The following is an 18455-nucleotide window of genomic DNA, read 5'->3' on the forward strand; positions in this document are numbered from 1 at the left end:
CCCCACAAGATCTGAGGGACAATGGACTGGCCCCCTGCTGAAAAAGTTTGAGGACCCCGGTCTAAAAGTACAGAATCTCTCCATTGAGCAATCTTTGTGCAAAGTAAATATTTCAACCAAGAAAAGCCATCCAAGGACACTTCAGTACACTCTGAAGTTAACACTGGAAATACTTCTCTTACAAGCTTATTTCTGAAGCCCAGTGCAAAGTCACAAAGAAACCCCAACTCTTAAATTTACAACCACTTTATTTTACAGTATATTTGTGACGTATTGGTATTAACCAAAGTTCTGAATTGTTTACAAATATAACGGCTGCCATGAGGCAATTAAAAAGTTCCTCTAAATATTAAATTTGTACATGATTTGATTTTTAACTTAATTCTCCATGTAACATCAAAATTAAAACAGAAAAGAACCAATTTAAGCAAAAATATAACCACTTTCTAGAAATAAATCTAGAAACTCTCAGATTGAAGTTTCAAAAGCATCACTTGTTGCATTAACATTCTCCTTCACTGTAAAAAAAGGAGATCTCATTCTTTTAGTGATGTTCCAGCAAATGGTTAATCAAGTCAGTTTATTAAGGCTTTTTACATGTTATTGAATCCCATCATGCCTTTCATATTTCCAGCAGCACCTTGTTGAAACTGCCGCATCATTGACTGCAGTCCTGCCATGCCACCTGGAATAAAAGAGAAATATTAAATATGGACACTTCAACATTACAGTTTGGAAGAAGCCTAGTAAGATGGAACATTTATATAAGAACCAGTCAACTGGAATCCAAAGAGCTTCACAATTAGTTCAGTCTGCGCAATGTAACTTTTGGCTAGCATTTATCCAACAGAAGCCCTTTGTGTCATATTGCAAACCATTCTACAAACAGGTGACTTTTCATAGCATGCTGAGATAAGCATGTCTAGAGTAGCTCTTTGAATCCCAGCATGGAAGTGCCTGCCCAAGGGATAGCTTTGACAGAAAAGAACAAAATGTATTAAGCATAGGTGTGTGCTAATGCTGGTGGCGCGAGCTCTCATTTAACAGTTGCTAAAGTACTTGAGCTCTATTAAAAATTTATGGGAGGCAATAGCTGTCTACTCCAGATCTAATTTGTTTTAAGAGGAAAAAAATAAGTTTCAAACTGTTTAAACCCCAACAAGGTGTCCTTAGCACTGATATCTGACACCGATGTGCTACTGATAGATAATTTCCATCATTCCTTCTGCAGACAAACTGAAATTTGGCAGTAACAATTGAATTGTCCTTTAAATTTTGAAACATAACCACATAACCATAGGTCTGTAAGTACTTTAAAATTCTTATCAAGACAGTTGCTTTCCAAGGCAAGTTAGACAATATGAGAATTAAAATAAAGTTCTTAAATTACATATTGTACCTATTTTGTTAGCCTCCTACAGTAAGCAGAGGGGAAAAAATAACCATTACCCATATGATGAAGAACTCTGGGATCCATCATCTTTGCCATCTGTTGGTTCAATTTTGCCATCTGGGATGGATTTACGTTCTTTGACATATCACCTCCTTAAAGGGGTGGAAAAACAGGAGGAGGGGAGAGGGAAATGACAAACCCATCAGAAACATTACATGGTGTTTATCCTCAGTGTGCTGGCAGTTGTGTATATTAGAGATGTGCACAAAAGAAGTCAGTAATCTCACTTTTGCTATAAATCATGCTTGTTCACTCTGGAGAACTGGAGTGACCATCTGGCATTGTACAACACTGTTAAAACCTATTTGATTATCTATAGATTGCTCCTTTTCACCACAGTTTGGAACACTTTTAAGCAAAGAGAACGTTGAGCCTCCACAGTATGGAAAAATATGACATCTGAATCCAAGACCTTATCAGTGAACTGCCCTGTGATCTTCAGCTGCAGGTTGGTATACAAATTTATTAAAGAAAACAATGAATCTTAGTCTCATTAGAAAAGTCTGCTTTCTTTTCAGAGAGACAACCAAGACCTATTATCTCTACCATGTTTCAGCTTCATCTCTTAAACAGGGTCAAACACAATTCTCTGGAGAGATTTCAAGGGAAGTAGGAAAATACTGTTTGTGACTTTTTCAGGACATGTCTATGAAAATGATGTTTTAAAACCAAATTTACACACAGCTTTTCGACATGGTGATGCTCATGTAACCTATTTTTAAAATGGGAATTCATAGGCACAAAACATTATTTGTTTTTAAAATTGGTCCAGAATTGGGGCTTCTAACGTTATGCAACTGATTAAATTGGAGAACATGAAATCCATGCAACTATAATTATTCTCACCTTTGAAAAGTCCTTTTATGCCTCCCATCTTTTTCACCATTTGTGCAAATTTTGTATACTGTGTCAGGAGTTCTTGAACATCTCTAGTTGAAACACCGGAACCTCTTGCTACTCTTTGGATTCTTCCTGGTTGTTTACTGAAAACTTTGGCCCCATCTGTACTATCAAGTTCTACATTAGAGAAGCCATGGGAAAATAAACAATTTAGTGTGCACTGTTAAATGCTGGTGTTAAAAAGTGTTAAAATTACAGGTTTTTTAGAACAGGCTTCCTCAACCTCGGCCCTCCAGATGTTTCTGGCCTACAACTCCCATGATACCTAGCTAGCAGGACCAGTGGTCAGGGATGATGGGAATTGTAGTCTGAAACTAGGGACCGAGGCTGAGGAAGCCTGTTTTACAAGGTCAACCACTCAAAATTCTATACTAATAGCTTAGTATTTTAGTTTTATAAACAGTAAAGATTAGGGATCGTTCATTTAGGCTTTTTATTATTCTGACAATGTAGTAAGTACACTTCAACACATCGGTCACTCAGTCGCTCAACTGCAGGAAACTTTACCTTGATCATTCATACTGTCCATTATTGTCATCAGTTTCTTTAGCCTTGCCATTGATTCCTGTTCGTTGCCTTTACTCATGAAATCTGTTCCGAAACCTGGGATCATACCCTACAACAGTTATAAATATTAAATGCCATTTTCAAATATATGTAGCATTTGAGTTAAGAATGAATTTTAATGTTTTAGAGCAGAATTTTCTGAACTCTGGAGAAAAAAGAATCTTATCACATTGCAAAAGAAAACAAGTTTCAGCCATAGTTACCAAGATTTGACTGAAGGGTCCCATTTTCATGATGTTTTGGAACTGTTCGTACATATCTCTTAAAGTAAATTGACCTGAAGTGCAAAAGGAAGTGGGAGTCAATGATAAATAGTTACATTAATAAAAATTAGGTTGCTACACTCAATCATTGCAAAACACACTTATGAATAGGTGTTTTGAGCTGCTACACAGCGTATTAGTAAAACTTTTGGCACAGCTTACCATGTTTTAATTTCTCTATGAGCGCCTCATTGTCATCCAATTTCAATTCATTTACTTTATCTATCAGTCCTTCAATATCTCCCATACCTGTAATATAAAAAGGCATCTTCAGGAGCTAAAATAAAACCCATATGAGATTTTAAAATAATCTGAACACACTGAAGAATATATTTTTAGAGAGGTTTTTTTTGGTCCTATCAGCAATTAATACATACCAAGAAGCTTGCTGATGAAGGGTTGTGTTTTAAAAGGTTCAAAGTCATCTATATGTTCTCCAGTACCAATAAAAATGATTGGACTTTTAGTGGCAGCCACTCTGCAATGAAGGACAAAATCAACTATATCCCAATTCAACACAGAGCATTCTAGTGTGCAATATGGATTTTAAATACAATTTATCATTCTGAAATTGAAAAAACGTCATTAAAAATTGTGAGCTAAATCGCAGTGGATACAGCATAAACCTACTTAAATTTATTTACCGGTATGTTTAAAGAATAGGTAAAGCAGCCTCATCACAATACTATAGCCACTGGATTCTGCTGCTTGAAAAATGGATTCCATGTTATTAGAGACAGTTTAGCATAGAGCCAAACATGCACACCCCAATGTAACAAGAGGTGGCAATTACTCTTAATGATTTGTTTCCCCTGGAGGGAAAATAAGGACCCTCAAAATAATATTACCAAAGCAAAGGATTAGCATTACTTTCTGAACAGTTTTACTGTACTCAGCTATTTACAGTCACTGCAGTGCTACTTAGCTCCATTATTAAGTGAAAATATACTTACGCACTGAGCGCCCCACCTCCCTTTGCATGGCCATCCAGTTTTGTTACAATCACAGAAGCAACATCAACTTTATCTTTGAAAGCCTTTGCTTGAGCTTCACAAGCTTGACCAATAGACGCATCCATCACATAAACAATATTGTCTGGTTGCTGAAAGTATTCACACAAGCAAGAGCAAATAATTAATTTCTCTCTTTCCAACTGCTTTCATATAAGCAAATATAAAGAAAACATGCAGGAAGGTGTTTTAAGCAACTACCCATGGAATACCATTTTTGCATGTTATCAGAAAAGACAAATCATTTGCAGTACTACACGATGCTAACAATTATTTATAACCAACAATTATTCTGATCTTAATTTTAATATGGAGGCCCAGTTTAACATTTCCTAAAAAAAATTGCAGTGCCCTCAAAAGCTGGTTCAGCATGACTAATAGGATTATTTTATCATTAAAATCATGCATTTGCAACATATACCAGACTTACTGGTAATAGTCTGCATAAATATAGCCCAGCATCAGTCAATTTAGCTCTATATTAGATCTGGATCATTAAATAGTGACCCAACCTGAGGGACTCCATTTTATGATTCCTTCAATTATTATTACTATTATTTATTGAATTTGCATACTGTCCTATACCCACAGGCCTCAGGGAGGTTCACAGGATAAAATCAAAATATAAAACCACAAAATACATAATCAAAATAAAAACAAAAACAACCCAATAACCCTCCCAACACATTTTAAAAGGGCATAGGATGTCAATCAACCAAAAGCCTGGTTAGAGGAACGTTTTTGCCTGGCACCTAAAGGTGTATAATGAAGGTGCCAGGTGAACCTCCCTGGGGAGAGCATTCCACAGATGGGAAGCCACTGCAGAAAAGGCCCATTCTCGTATCACCAGCCTCCGGACCTCTTGTGGAGGAGGCACATGAAGAAGGGCCTCAGAAGATGATCTCAAGGTCTGGGAAGGTTCATGTGGAAAGAGGCAGTCCTTGAAGTATTGTGGTCCTGAGCCATTTAAATCTTTATAGGTCAAAACCAACACTTTTGAGTTGGGCCCTTCAAAACAGTCCCTGACCCAAAAAGCAAAAAATGTTCATGATTATTTGACCTGTTATGCACAGACCCAAAATTTGCAGTCCTATGTACACTTACTAAAGAGTAAGCCCCACTCAATCTAGAAATTCATTTTGATAAGGCGGTACATACTTCAGGATTTCAGCATGACTACTTTCAGTATGGTTGTTAAAAAATAAAGTTGTTGTGTGCAATACTTACTATGGCATTGGCAACTTGTAACATTTCTTCAAAGAGTGAATCTTCCTGCTTGTGACGACCACTTGTGTCGACAATTATTATTTCAAAGTTTTCGTTCTTAAATTTTTCAACACCTTCTGATGCAATGATCACAGGATCCATTTCTGTGTAACTGTTCCAACAGGAACACACATGCTTCAGTTACATGGACAATATTACAAAACAGATTTCAATGAGATGGTTCTCTGGCAGGAAACACCCACTATCACTGTGTGAAATTAAGGGGAGGGGGAAGAGTTCCCCCTTCCTATAGTTAGCAGGTGCAAGTATGCAGTTGTCAAGCAGACAGCATAAACTGTTGCTATCAGCAGCCTGCTTGTATGGTGCTGACACAGCCCGCCACTTAGTAAGGATGGGCTACCTGGCCCTGCACTGCCTCACAGAAGCACCTCACTGCTTCCACACGTGAACTGCTTCACCAACCACTGCTATTCTAGACCATTTCCTATGACACTAAGAGTCTGCAAATTTTCTGTGCACGACCAAATGTTTTCAAACTCATTTCCAAAGCAAGTTATTGACTAGTTTACAATCCCCGCCCCAACACACAAGTGCACACGCACTTTAAATTTCAGCCTGTAACAGTGGAGGAAAAGGAACAAGCACACTGGGTGCACTATGAGTGCCAGTGCAATGAACACAGGCTTGGAAACAAATTTATGCTAAGGTCCTGCTACTTTGCTAACTAGTGGGAGCTGGGGGCAAGGAACAGGCTAGCATTTTCTTCAGCAGCCCTTGGCAACTATCCTCACAAACTGCCGTTTTGCACACAAATAGTTCGTTCTATTTTTCGGGGACAAGCAACATTGCAATGTTGTATACAGCTGTTTTTCAATTAATTATGAAAACCAATGTATAAATTTAGTAAATATGTAACAGGGGATAGCATGCCCATGTAATTCCTCCAGAGAAAAAGCCCTGTTTGGAGAAAGGAGGGTTGTTGAGTGTGACTAATGGACTTCAGTGTCAACATATGTATATACTGTAAGTGAGAACCGGGATGTACAGTGTGATTATGTACATGTAGCAGGATTGCATAGAGCACTCTACTGAAACCCAAACTGATATTGATTCCATGTTACTAAGCTTCTCTCACAGCCATGAGAAGTACTTAAGAAATGTCCTCCAGATGTTGTGGCTATCAGCCTCAGCGAACATAGCCACGGGTCAGGGATGATGGGAGTTTGAAACAACTTCATCTTGGGGGCAGCACATTGACAAATATTGTTCTTCAGATATCATCTCAGAATCTGATAACATAATTTTTGCAACAGAACTTAGTTAGAGATACATACCTGCCGTAGAATGGAATTCTTGCTTTTGTTGCGTTCTGTTTTAACTGGTCAAAAGCACCTATAGAATTCAGACAGTATTTGTTAGCCATGTAGAATATGCACACCTAGTAAAAATGAAATCACTGGGGGGGAAAGTATTTTACCTGCTCTGTAAGTATCCGCACATATCAAGCATGTCTTCCAGCCTTTCCTCTGGTAGTAGTATGCCAACTGTTAATAAGAAATCCAAAGATGTAATGATAATGTCAAGTTTAGTATTAAGAACTCTCAAGAGCATTACATCATGTTTTCCTTATTTTTCAGTGCCCAATAGGAAGACCAAAATGGGTCTTTGTTCTGTCGCCTTGTGGCACAAGCAGCAATTAACGGTAACCAATATGGCACATGAGAACAGTAAGGTTCTTTCATTTCAGACTCACTTACATTTGTAAGCTCTTAGGGCAGAACCCTGAGCTGCAGAAGATATGGGTTCTGCTGCCTTTATATGACAATTACAGTGAAGTTTTACTGTCATGTAGTGACAAGCAGCCTGCACTATATGCCACTATTTTCCAGTATTGTCAAGGTATGGCTATGTACAAGATGTAGACTCTATAAAAGGACAACAAAACAGTGACCTTCATTTTATGATCTCCTGCAATTATAGGATTAGATCCATCCTTGACCAGAGAGGAACACACTAACTAGATGCTACTCCAGTGCTAACAGACCTTCTTAAATGGTAATAGTCATGCTAGTGGCTGCAAAGAGATGTTGGAAACTGATGAATGTCATGTCTTCCCCTCTTCAGGAAGAAGCCTCCACTGGATCAGCATTCCTTTTGGAAATGAAAGAAGCCTTTCTGTTCATGGACCAGCAGGTCTAGATCCAATCAAAAGTAGTTAAGCTCAATGTCCCAGAGATCTATCTGTGGCAAATTCTTTATACAAGAAAGATTTTGCCTCGTAACACCTGAATGCAACCCTAAAATTAAGTTCAGTTTTGTTCATAGTCACAAATGTCTATCTGAAAGCAAACAGTATATTATGAAGAATGCAAGTTACCTTTGAACATGATGTTGTTTTGCCACTTCCTTGCAGCCCTACAAACATTATGATATTCTGTTTTCCTTTTGTTGGTGTCCAGGCTTTTACTCCAGGATCTACGAGCTATAAAGCAAAAAGCATACATGTGTGCTACAAAGCAAAGCTTCAGAATCACAGTAACACACAAGATTTTCAGTGTGCAGTTTTGTTTGAAGGTTTAATAAAATTTTCCAGCATCATTGTTGTAACACTTTCTTTCTTAACAATGGAAATGAGAAATTAAGATACTTGGAAATCAAAGTAAAACAATGGTATCCTATATCAGTAAATGGTAACATTGTCCAGTTCTCTGCCACTCAAAACCCCTCCAATTACCTAGCAGTGATACAAACCAGTGCCAGTGAACAAGTTTAACAAGACCATCTTTACAGTCTTAAGACAGGGGTGGGTAAACTCTGGCCTAGCACAGGTCCCAATTTCTCCCACAAAGTCACATTCCCCACCCCACCCGCTCCCCATATATGACATCACATACAGGGATGGTGGAGACACAGCAGGATCAGCTGTGAGACTAACACGCCACCAATCCCTGGAGAAAACGGGCTTGAAGTCTTTGAAGCAGTGTTTCTTTGCAAGTCCTGCATGGTCCACTGATGTCCCTACAATCATCACCTCACTGTGAAGTCAGGTGAACAGCACATACACCTGCCTTTGCAGTACTCTCAATTGGGGTATTCTAGCTATACAATTGGTATAAAATCCAGTTATTCATTTAAGCTACACCGTTGCCCCTATTAGACATCACACTAAATCACAGTTCAAGCTAATCATAGTCTAAGTCAACCAACCATAATTTCAACTCCCAAATGTGCAGGCAAGCCACAGATTAGAACCATTTGTCTTTCTTCTGCACCTGCTAAGCACTGTTGCTTCTGTGCACAATGGACTCCAGAAGCAGAGCAATGGCTGTAACTACAGTTTTGTCAATATAACCACCACACTAAAACTGAGATAGCACAAACTTTGGTCTGGTATTAATTTGAGCCACTGTCAACTGTATAAAGGGTGGATCACGCCAATGCTGGCTAACAACCTACTCCACTCAACAGATTATTGCAACACATGTAATACAATGTTTAAGATTATACTTTCTGCAGTAGAAAGAAATATGTAAAATGAGTAAGAATAAAATATGCATAGTGGTAAAGATGTCCCATAACCATTGTTGTTTTATGTCTTAGCAAGATTGCACATACCTACAATTAGAGTGGCAATGGTCACTCAATATTGATATAGAAATGTGGCAACAATGTTCATATGAGAATGTGAGGGAGAAACAATGAATGTTTGATCAGAAAAATAAGGAAGCCTAGAGTGTTAGGCTGTATTAAAGCAAGCAACATATGTATTAGAAAAACCAACTGTACTACTATTTAATATATTTTACCTTAACAAGTTCTTTAAAGACAGCATGTTGAATCATTTTCCTTTTATTTAGGCCAGAAGCCATTTCTTCAAGATCAATAGCAGATCTATAGTTCAAACAGAAAATAATCAATACAAGATCAAAAGCAATACAACAGAAATGCTATGTTGAATTCAATGGGAATTGCATCCAAGAGCATGTTTAGGAGCATGGAGTTAGCAAACTTACTCAAAGACCCCCTCTCCCCACGATTGTCAGTAACAGCTACTCATCATGTGCCCCACTCTGCAGGAGGCATGAAGAATGGCAACCTAAGAACAGGCCTTTTCAGTGGTGGCTTTTACAGGGAGGCACACCTGGTGTTATGTTTATCTATTTTTAGGCACCAGGCAAAGACTTTCCTCTTTACTCATTTTCAGGAATTTTTGACCATTTATTGTGGGGTGGGATCTGTAAGACCTATGCTTTATCCATATAACTGTTTTTAGATATTCATTATTTGTTTTTGATTGAACTGGTTTGAATGCATGCCGCTTTGTGAATAACAAATATAATAAATAATAGAACAACAACATTGATGTTAATCAAGCAAAGATAAACAGATAATATACTATGCTTTTGTACAAAAACATTTGTGTATCTTTATTCAGAATAGTGTTTTGCTCATCCACATATAAAACAACTAACACCTTTCATATGTCTGTCATACGTATTCCATGCACCAAGTAAATTTCATTGCTAGCAGGATTCCAGCTTGCTATTTCAGTTCGGTCTTGCCAGCTGGCCCAGAAGTACATACAGCTACTCATGTCTTCTACCCTTCCCTCCCAGCAATCAATTTGTTAGAGAAGTGCTGTATCTTGCATTATTCTGAAGGTCCTGGATGTTAGGACTACTTATAATAGTTACTATAGGCAGAATTCAACAGGCAAACTTCTACTTGTGGAACAAGACTTCTCCCTAGCACCACCTCTGCAGCCATACATTCTAAATCTGTTCTGGAGACTCATCACCCCCAACGCTCCAACTCTCTGGAGCAGATTTTGAGGGTGCACTGGGGGGAGGAGAGAATGGAGAAGTATTGTTGCACAAGAGGAAGTCTGTTCTATTTGCATATGGACAGAGTTGTATAATACCCCATATTTTTACAAGGATTGTACTTCAATTTGTGTGGGGCAGATAAGCTATGTCAGAAGAGCACTTATTGGGACATCAGTTATTCCTCTGAAACTAGAAATTGAAATGATTTAAGGTGGGTAAGTAGTATGAAGAAGTCACACATGGCCCTCTCAAGACCCAAGCAAACAGAAAGATAATCACTGGAGAGAAATGTACATCTTTATGTTATCTTGGTTGGGTCACTTACTTGACATTTTCTCTCAGTTGTTTCACTAACTTAATGTTGACATCAGCTTCCAGTAATGCTGTACATACTTCTTTTAACATAGCATTTAAAACCTTGTAAGGAGAAAACAAAGACAATTCAGAAAATGTCAACGTCCTGAATTTTGTTAATCCAATATTTAAAAGTAAATTACATTTGTAGTAGAAAGTTGTCATTCAACCATCCCAACAATACAAATTAAGTCTCAGTTAATTAGTTGCCACAGCTGCCACACAGTATGTTTTAAGCAGCTCTCACGTGTTTCATGATATGTACAAATTTAACCTTATTACTTTAAGCTTGGGCCATTTTCTTCCAAAGCCAAATTTGATTGTGAAGAGATGATAATTCTTACTTTCTAGTTAACTATCATCATTACAACACATCTGGAAATGCTACGTACCTCTTCATTGATAATTGTAGCATTGCTCAGAGAGCGCAATGCTGAGGTTATCTTTCTCCCAAGATCTGCTAAAACCATTTTGGCAACTTCAAAGACAACTCAAATATGATCTGTAAAAGAAACATTAAAATATCAATGACATACTGTCCCTCATGTGAGCTAAACTTTCAGTATTATGAACATAAAAATATTTGTAAAAGTAGCACATGAAGATTTTTTAAAAGATGTGGTACAAAAGAACAAAGCTAATCAACAAGGTAGATAGAAACATGCTCTGAAAATTGTTCCTAGTAATATATTTTTATTTTTTCATAGTCAGAACTAACATGTTGAATAATTACAGCCATCATATTTTGCATGTTAAATTATGCAAATATTTAATGCTTCAATGTTTATGTAAAAATTTATAGCTGCATAAAAAGATAAGTTCTGTTGAGTTTCCTAAGCTTCCTTTTGTCAAAAGATAAACCTTCCATAATCACCGGATCAAGAAGATTTAGGCTGCAAACCTATACACACTTACTCCCTGCAAGTCCCACTGAAATCAGTTAGGCTGAATTCTGAATACACATGGATGGGACTGTAGCGCACATTTGAAATGCATTTAACTTTCTCGAACATTTTCTAACTATTTTTTTCAATGTCAACTAGTATTCTTTAGAAAGGCAAGTTCTTCTGCAAGAATCAAATCTTAAGAAAGAAAACAACGAAAGGTATCTAGGTTACTCTGCTTTACTAGATAAATGATGGACTATGGATACAAGTTGTGAGAAAGGTAATAGCATATTTTCCTATGGGAATGAAGAATGCTTAAACAAGTTCTGGATTATGCATCAAGTATTCAAATCTACTACTGGCAAAGCCCAGTGTTACAACTACAGTGGTACCTCTACTTACGAACGCGATCCGTTTCGGGGTGCCGTTTGCACCCCAAAAAGTCAGTAAGTAGAGTGCTGCTACTGCGCACAGCGCGATAGAATGCTTCTGCACATAAGCGAAGTGAATAGATCGCTTCTGCACATGGCGAACCCGGAAGTAAACACTTCCGGGTTTGCCGCGTCCGTAACCTGAAAAGCCACAACGTGAAGCAAACGTAACACGAGGTATGACGGTATATCAATTTTCAAGAGTAAAGGAATCGTAAGTTAACACAACCCACAAATTAACCTGAGCAATCAAATTACCGGTACTCATGCCAAAGAACGTACGTGCTTGCTGGATCGGGCCAATGCCCCATCTAGTCCAGCATCCTGTTCCCAAACAGTGGCCAAACAGTTGCCTGTGAAAAATCCATAAACACAAGCACTCTCCCTTCCTGCAGTTTCCAGCAACTGGTATTCAGAAGCATTACTGTTTCCAACCATGGAGGCAGAGCACAACCATCAAGGCTAGTAGCAACTGATACCCTTATATTTCATGAATTTCTGTAATTCTCCTTTAAAGCCATCCAATTTGGTGGCCATCACTTCCTCCTGTGAGAGTAAGTTCCATAGATTAACTATTTGCTGCATGAGGCAGTAATTTATTTTACCTGTCCTGAATCTTCCAATACTCAGCTTCATTTAATGTCAACAAGTTCTAGTGTTATGAGGCAGAAAACCTTTTTTTTCTATCCATTTTCTCTATGTGATGTATCATTTTATAAACTTCTATCATGTCACCTCTTGCCTGCCTTTTCTCTAAACCAAAAAGTCTCATGTAGGCCACTGCAACCTTTCTTCATAGGGGAGTTGCTGTTTTTGTTGGCCTTTTCCAAAACTTTTCCAGTTCTACAATATCCATTTTGAAGTGAAGCAAGCAGAACTGTACGCAGTGTTTCAAATGTGATCACACCAAATATTTGTATATGTGTAATTATCCCTGGTGTGGAATTTGCCATTTTCACAGCTGCCACACACTAGGTCAACATCTTCATTCTGTATTACCTTAATTATCTGCATATTTTGTCACCAGTAAGTCTTGCTATATTGAGTTAAGAGTTACTCCCAAGTTATTGTGTATGGAATAGTAGCCAAAGGTAGCAACTTCTTTGCTTTGGACTGTCTAATTAAAGGCTAAACATCATGCTTCAAATGGGAGACATTAGCAGAGATAATGTGAAACATTTCATAACCTAAAACTCATCAAATTAGGTTTACTGCAACTGTATCTTACTTTAACTGATTTTTTTTATCTTATGTATAAAAGAAATACATATAAATTTGATTCGATTTTAGTTGCTTAATATAAAATATATAACAGCATGTTGGGGTTTTTTAACCATTTGAATTAAGCAATATTTTTGTGCCGTTTTTAAAGTCTTTTCAGTAACATTTATTATGAAAAATCGAAGAAACTAGTCTATGCTTACTGTATAACCAGAAAACAAAAACTGGCTGGGATTGGTAACCAGCCTTTGTTTACAGTGGTTTGCTAGATAAGCCAAAAAATGTGGCCTTAGTCTGGCTGTGCAGTTGTGGTGTTCCAGACACACTGGCCTCAAAACAGCCAAGGAAGCACCTGCCATCCTCTGTAGGAAAGAGTATAACAAGCTTCAGCAACCAAGGAGCCAAACCACACCTTCCTTTTAATCTTGGCACTAGGGAGGGGACAGGGAGCACAAGTTCACCAGAGGGTAGAAATGGACTCCACAAAAATGTTTAAAAACCATTAATACTTGCATTTCCTCAATAGTTCAGATTGGTATTAGTAAGAAGAGTCCCTTATCACCAGTAGCAGAAATTGAAACTGAAAGGTAAAAAAATGTGCAACCTTACCTCTACTGCAGATCATCTCAACTTGTTCAACTCATGAGGGAAACATATGGTTAAACTGGCAATATATGTCAATGCAGAAGGAAGCAAAGCTCCCAGTTCATCTCTACTTTTACCTACAGTAGCTAGTTCACCACCTGCCCGCTATACCTTCTAGTGAAAAGAACCAGCAACAACCTCCATGGATCACAATAATTCTTTATGACTTAGTTCCCTGCTGACTGACACCTCCTGATACCTGCAAACGTGATACAGTATCTAATTGTGGTGTCCCACTTACACAATGGGTGTCTGCTTGTGAAAATGGAACTTATTCTCCGCCCCGCCTACAGCTTGCCCCAGAACGCTCTCTCTTGGGAGGGGGGGGGGCTGGATGTGGAGGGAGGAAAATTCTGTTGCACCTGCTGGCACCACACTGGAGCTCCCAAAAAGGCACTAAAGATGGGGTTGTTACTTTTAGTAGGTAAGTATTAGCATACTATTGCAAACTAAAAGAGCCTAAGTGTTCCCAGAATAAAAGAAGAGACCTGGAACTATTTACAGTACTATTTTCTTGGACTACAATCTTAAAAACACTTTGTAGAAAGTATGTTCCAACAAACTTACGAGGGGCGTAACGATAAGCAACCTCATTTACAATTGTACTACCAGTGGCTAAACTGTTTTTATTTTCACTATAAACAGGTTGCTTTTATTATGTCTTGCGAACTGCCTTGGAGTCACAGATTTGATAGAAAATTGAAGTGTTTTAAGTAATCTACACACATACAGGTTGTTTTTTTTTAGTTGAACTAGCCATAGATTTCACAGGTAACCAGTGGCGTCGCTAGCCTCTGCGCTGCTGGGGGCGGCGGCAGCGCAGAGGCACCCCCTGGGGGAGGGGCACGACGCGCGCGTCGTGACGTCATCATGACGTCACGACGCACGTGTATACAGAAAGGGGGGATTTCCCCCTTTCCGAGGCTTTTTTTCGGCGGGGGGGGGGTGGTGACCAGCGAGGAGGGGGTGACGGGTGACCCCCACCTCGCTGGTCGCCCCCCCCCCGCCGAAAAAAAGCGGTGGAAAGCGGAAAAAGAAGCAGAGCGGCGCTTAAACGCGCCTGCTCTGCTTCCTTTCCAGGCTTTCCCCGCCCCCCCCCCGCGGTTTTTTCGGCGGGGGGGTGGTGACCAGCGAGGAGGGGGTGACGGGTGACCCCCACCTCGCTGGTCGCCCCCCCCCCGCCGAAAAAAAAGCGATGGAAAGCGGAAAAAGAAGCAGAGCGGCGCTTAAACGCGCCTGCTCTGCTTCCTTTCCAGGCTTTCCCCGCCCCCCCCCCGCGGTTTTTTCGGCGGGGGGGTGGTGACCAGCGAGGAGGGAGTGACGGGTGACCCCCACCTCGCTGGTCGGCCCCCCCCCGCCGAAAAAAGCGGCGGAAAGCGGAAAAAGAAGCAGAGCGACGCTTAAACGCGCCTGCTCTGCTTCCTTTCCAGGCTTTCCCCGGCCCCCCCCCCGCGGTTTTTTTCGGCGGGGGGGTGGTGGTGACCAGCGAGGAGGGGGTGACAAGGGTGACCCCCACCTCGCTGGTCGCCCCCCCGCCGAAAAAAAAGCGGTGGAAAGCGGAAAAAGAAGCAGAGCGGCGCTTAAACGCGCCTGCTCTGCTTCCTTTCCAGGCTTTCCCCGCCCCCCCCCGCGGTTTTTTCGGCGGGGGGGGTGGTGACCAGCGAGGAGGGGGTGACAAGGGTGACCCCCACCTCGCTGGTCGCCCCCCACCGCCGAAAAAAGCGGCGGAAAGCGGAAAAAGAAGCAGAGCGGCGCTTAAACGCGCCTGCTCTGCTTCCTTTCCAGGCTTTCCCCGCCCGCCCTCCCGCGGTTTTTTCGGCGGGGGGGGGGTGACCAGCGAGGAGGGGGTGACAACCCCCCTCGCGGGTCGCCCCCCCCGCCGAAAAAAGCGGCAGAAGCACCCCATCCATGTGCTGCTGCTCCGGGGGTGACGGAGGGAGCGGCGGCGCGTGGGAGTGGCGGGAGGGGCCGCCGCTTGACACCCCCACCCGCCGCTGCTCACCCTGTCACTGGGGGCGTCCCGCCCCCACCGCCCCTCCCCAGCGACGCCCCTGCAGGTAACAAGAAAACTCAAACTGTAGCCCAAAAACTTTAACAGCTGATCAAATACACCAAACAACTCGGGGCCATTTCACATGTAACATTTCTCAAGATGGTTTAAATCTATATAAAAGAAAAGCTGCTGTATTTCAGAAGTGATGATATATTTTTTTTAAAGTGCACTGAGAAGCTACTGCACACACAAATTTCTCAACAGAATACTTTTGGTAAATGAGTATTTGTTGTACTTTGCAAATATTGATTCACATAGGAGTTTATTGTGGTCCTTTGAACTATGTCGTTGTTGATCTGAACGGAGGCTCAGAACCTGTTTTGAATTTTAATAGCACAGTCCTACATCGCATGGAATGAGAAATAATGAGCATATGGGATTATCAACACACATACTGAGAAAAGCTTCGAGATTATACAGCAAGGCCGCCGAGGGCTCAAGCAACAACTGTCTCGCCCGATTCAGACTGAGCAATTTTTGGCCTCGCCGCAAAAGCAAGTTTTCACCTCACCAACACATCACCCGGCGATCTCCTCCCAAGCCAAGCTGCCCACAGTCCTGAAGTTTGGAGAGATCCAGGGCAACGGCTGGGCAGAACCCAGAAAGGGGCGCGAAGTTTTTATTCGCACACAAGCGGAAACGGCTGCGCCACTCGCCCCATCACAAGACTCACCCAGAACAGCAGCTTTCCCCCTCCTTTTGCCACTAAAGCGGCGGCGGCCTGGCCCGGCCCGGCCCGGCGACGAGAGCCGCGCGACAGGAAGCCCTCACGAAGCCGTTAACTCAAGCCCAGCACCGGTAACGAGCACCGTCCCCTCCAGTCTCCCTCAGCATAACCGGGAAGAATGTCACGTCACCACTACACGGAGCTTGCGAAGTTAACAGCCTCTTTCACAAAAAAGGAAAAAAAACACCCCGCGCGCACTTCCGCTTCCGGGGCATTTATAAGATCCCGCCCACTGTGAGTCCAGATATTGAAAGGTATTGAAACCATTCCTGCGCCAGTGAGTGCATAGGTGGAGTGTGGGTACAGTACCTCTGTAGGGCGCAGGCGGGGTTGGAGAGGTTTCCTTTCGATTCAGAGCTTTAGATCAATTGTCCAGCAGGGGTTTTAGACTTATAATCTGTTTTAGTATTTTGTTTTTTTTTTAGTTACAGGTAGGTAGCCGTGTTGGTCTGCCATAGTCAAAACAAAAACAAAATAAAAAAAAATCCTTCCAGTAGCACCTTAGAGACCAACTAAGTTTGTTCTTGGTATGAGCTTTCGTGTGCATGCACACTTCTTTAGCATGCACACGAAAGCTCATACCAAGAACAAACTTAGTTAGTGCTACTGGAAGGAATTTTTTTATTTTTTGTTTTGTTTTGTTTGTTTTAAAGCAGGGTTGAAATTTTGTCTTTGTTTTACTGTTTCGTCTTTGGTAAACCGTTTTAAAGGTTTTTTGATTAACGATCCAGCGGTGCATGTTTTATAAAATAAATAAGCAGAAAGGAAATGGTATGTCGACCTCTTAAGTGTGAGAACAAAAGCGGTTTGCCCCATCAAATGTTGATGTGCGTCATCTGGCTTTAATCTTTATGAATGAACTATGAGGATTTTAATTTTATTTGCGAACCATATTATGCTTAAGGGTCGCTGTTTTCTTTATTAAAAAAAAATCAAGCGTCTAGCTATCAAAAAAGCGAATGTGAACTAACTGAAAATCGCTGTTAAACCTAATAAGGAATTGCTTGTGAATATATTATAAACGTGCTTTTGGAAACTCGGTGCTCCTGTCAGTTCCCGGTCTAATTCTGTGCAAACACTTACGAAGCAACATTTCACCTACTTAAGTGATCTGGTTTGGCACTCTAGCAAGTAAAGATTAAAAATAAGCATTTACTTAAAGGAAATGGGGGCGGGGCAGAAAACTATTATCTTGGATAGAAAACAATAAATGTATTGTGTCCAGTGGATATTTTAAAAAGAACATACTTAAACTTGTCCTTCCTGATACAGGTGGGTAGCCGTGCTGGTCTGCCATAGTCGAAACAAAATAGAAAATTCTTTCCAGTAGCACCTTAGAGACCAACTGAGTTTGTTCTTGGTATGAGCTTTCGTGTGCATTGGTCTCTAAGGTGCTACTGGAAAGAATTTTCTATTTTGTTTGTCCTTCCTGAGTTAGCCATCTATGGATAGTAGGGCATGCTAGATAAATTAATTAACCAGTTCCTTAATATGCTGCTGCTACCAACAACAATAGTTGGCATCCGTTTCGCTCGGGAGACGATGGAAGAGTGGCCCCCTCTCAAAACGCTGAATCAAAGGACGTTTATAACTTAAGCAAGGTGACCAGATTGTGGTGTGTGTATGTGTATTTTCATGCTTTTGCCACGCATGGTGGGGGAGGGGGTTCTGCTAAATGCACGTGCGAACCAGAAACCGTTGGCGGGGGGGGGGGGGGACCCACTGCGCGCGTTCCTGTTGGATACCGTATCAGAAAACCTTCAGAAAGCGGACCCTTTGCCAACAAGGGGCGTCGGGCGTCATTATCACGCACCGTAAGGGGCGGGGCTCTGTTATGCCTTGTCTGTCATAGCGCCTCGGCGTATCTCTCGGCGAGAGCGATTCCTCATTT

General features: G+C 40.9%; 1 protein-coding gene across 3 annotated transcripts; it reads right to left on the reverse strand.

Annotated features, from left to right (window-relative positions):
• Positions 1-230: 230 nt before the first annotated feature.
• Positions 231-18400, reverse strand: SRP54 (signal recognition particle 54). 3 transcript variants are annotated; one of them, XM_033143607.1, is made up of 16 exons: positions 18378-18400; positions 10993-11102; positions 10572-10663; positions 9227-9311; positions 7798-7902; positions 6898-6964; positions 6755-6812; positions 5421-5571; positions 4137-4285; positions 3561-3661; positions 3346-3432; positions 3124-3197; positions 2861-2969; positions 2300-2470; positions 1450-1545; positions 231-685 (listed from the first exon to the last, which is right to left on the reverse strand). In XM_033143607.1, exons 2-16 carry the CDS (start codon positions 11068-11070, stop codon positions 594-596), a joined length of 1515 nt encoding a protein of 504 aa, XP_032999498.1. In that variant the 5' UTR covers positions 11071-11102; positions 18378-18400; the 3' UTR covers positions 231-593. The 3 variants fall into 3 exon arrangements, with proteins under 3 accessions (XP_032999498.1, XP_032999479.1, XP_032999489.1); XM_033143588.1 differs by lacking the exon at positions 18378-18400 and adding an exon at positions 16511-16750; XM_033143598.1 differs by lacking the exon at positions 18378-18400 and adding an exon at positions 13653-13726.
• Positions 18401-18455: the final 55 nt, after the last annotated feature.

Source organism: Lacerta agilis, chromosome 1, assembly GCF_009819535.1.
Source record: "Lacerta agilis isolate rLacAgi1 chromosome 1, rLacAgi1.pri, whole genome shotgun sequence".
NCBI classification, from domain to species: domain Eukaryota; kingdom Metazoa; phylum Chordata; class Lepidosauria; order Squamata; family Lacertidae; genus Lacerta; species Lacerta agilis.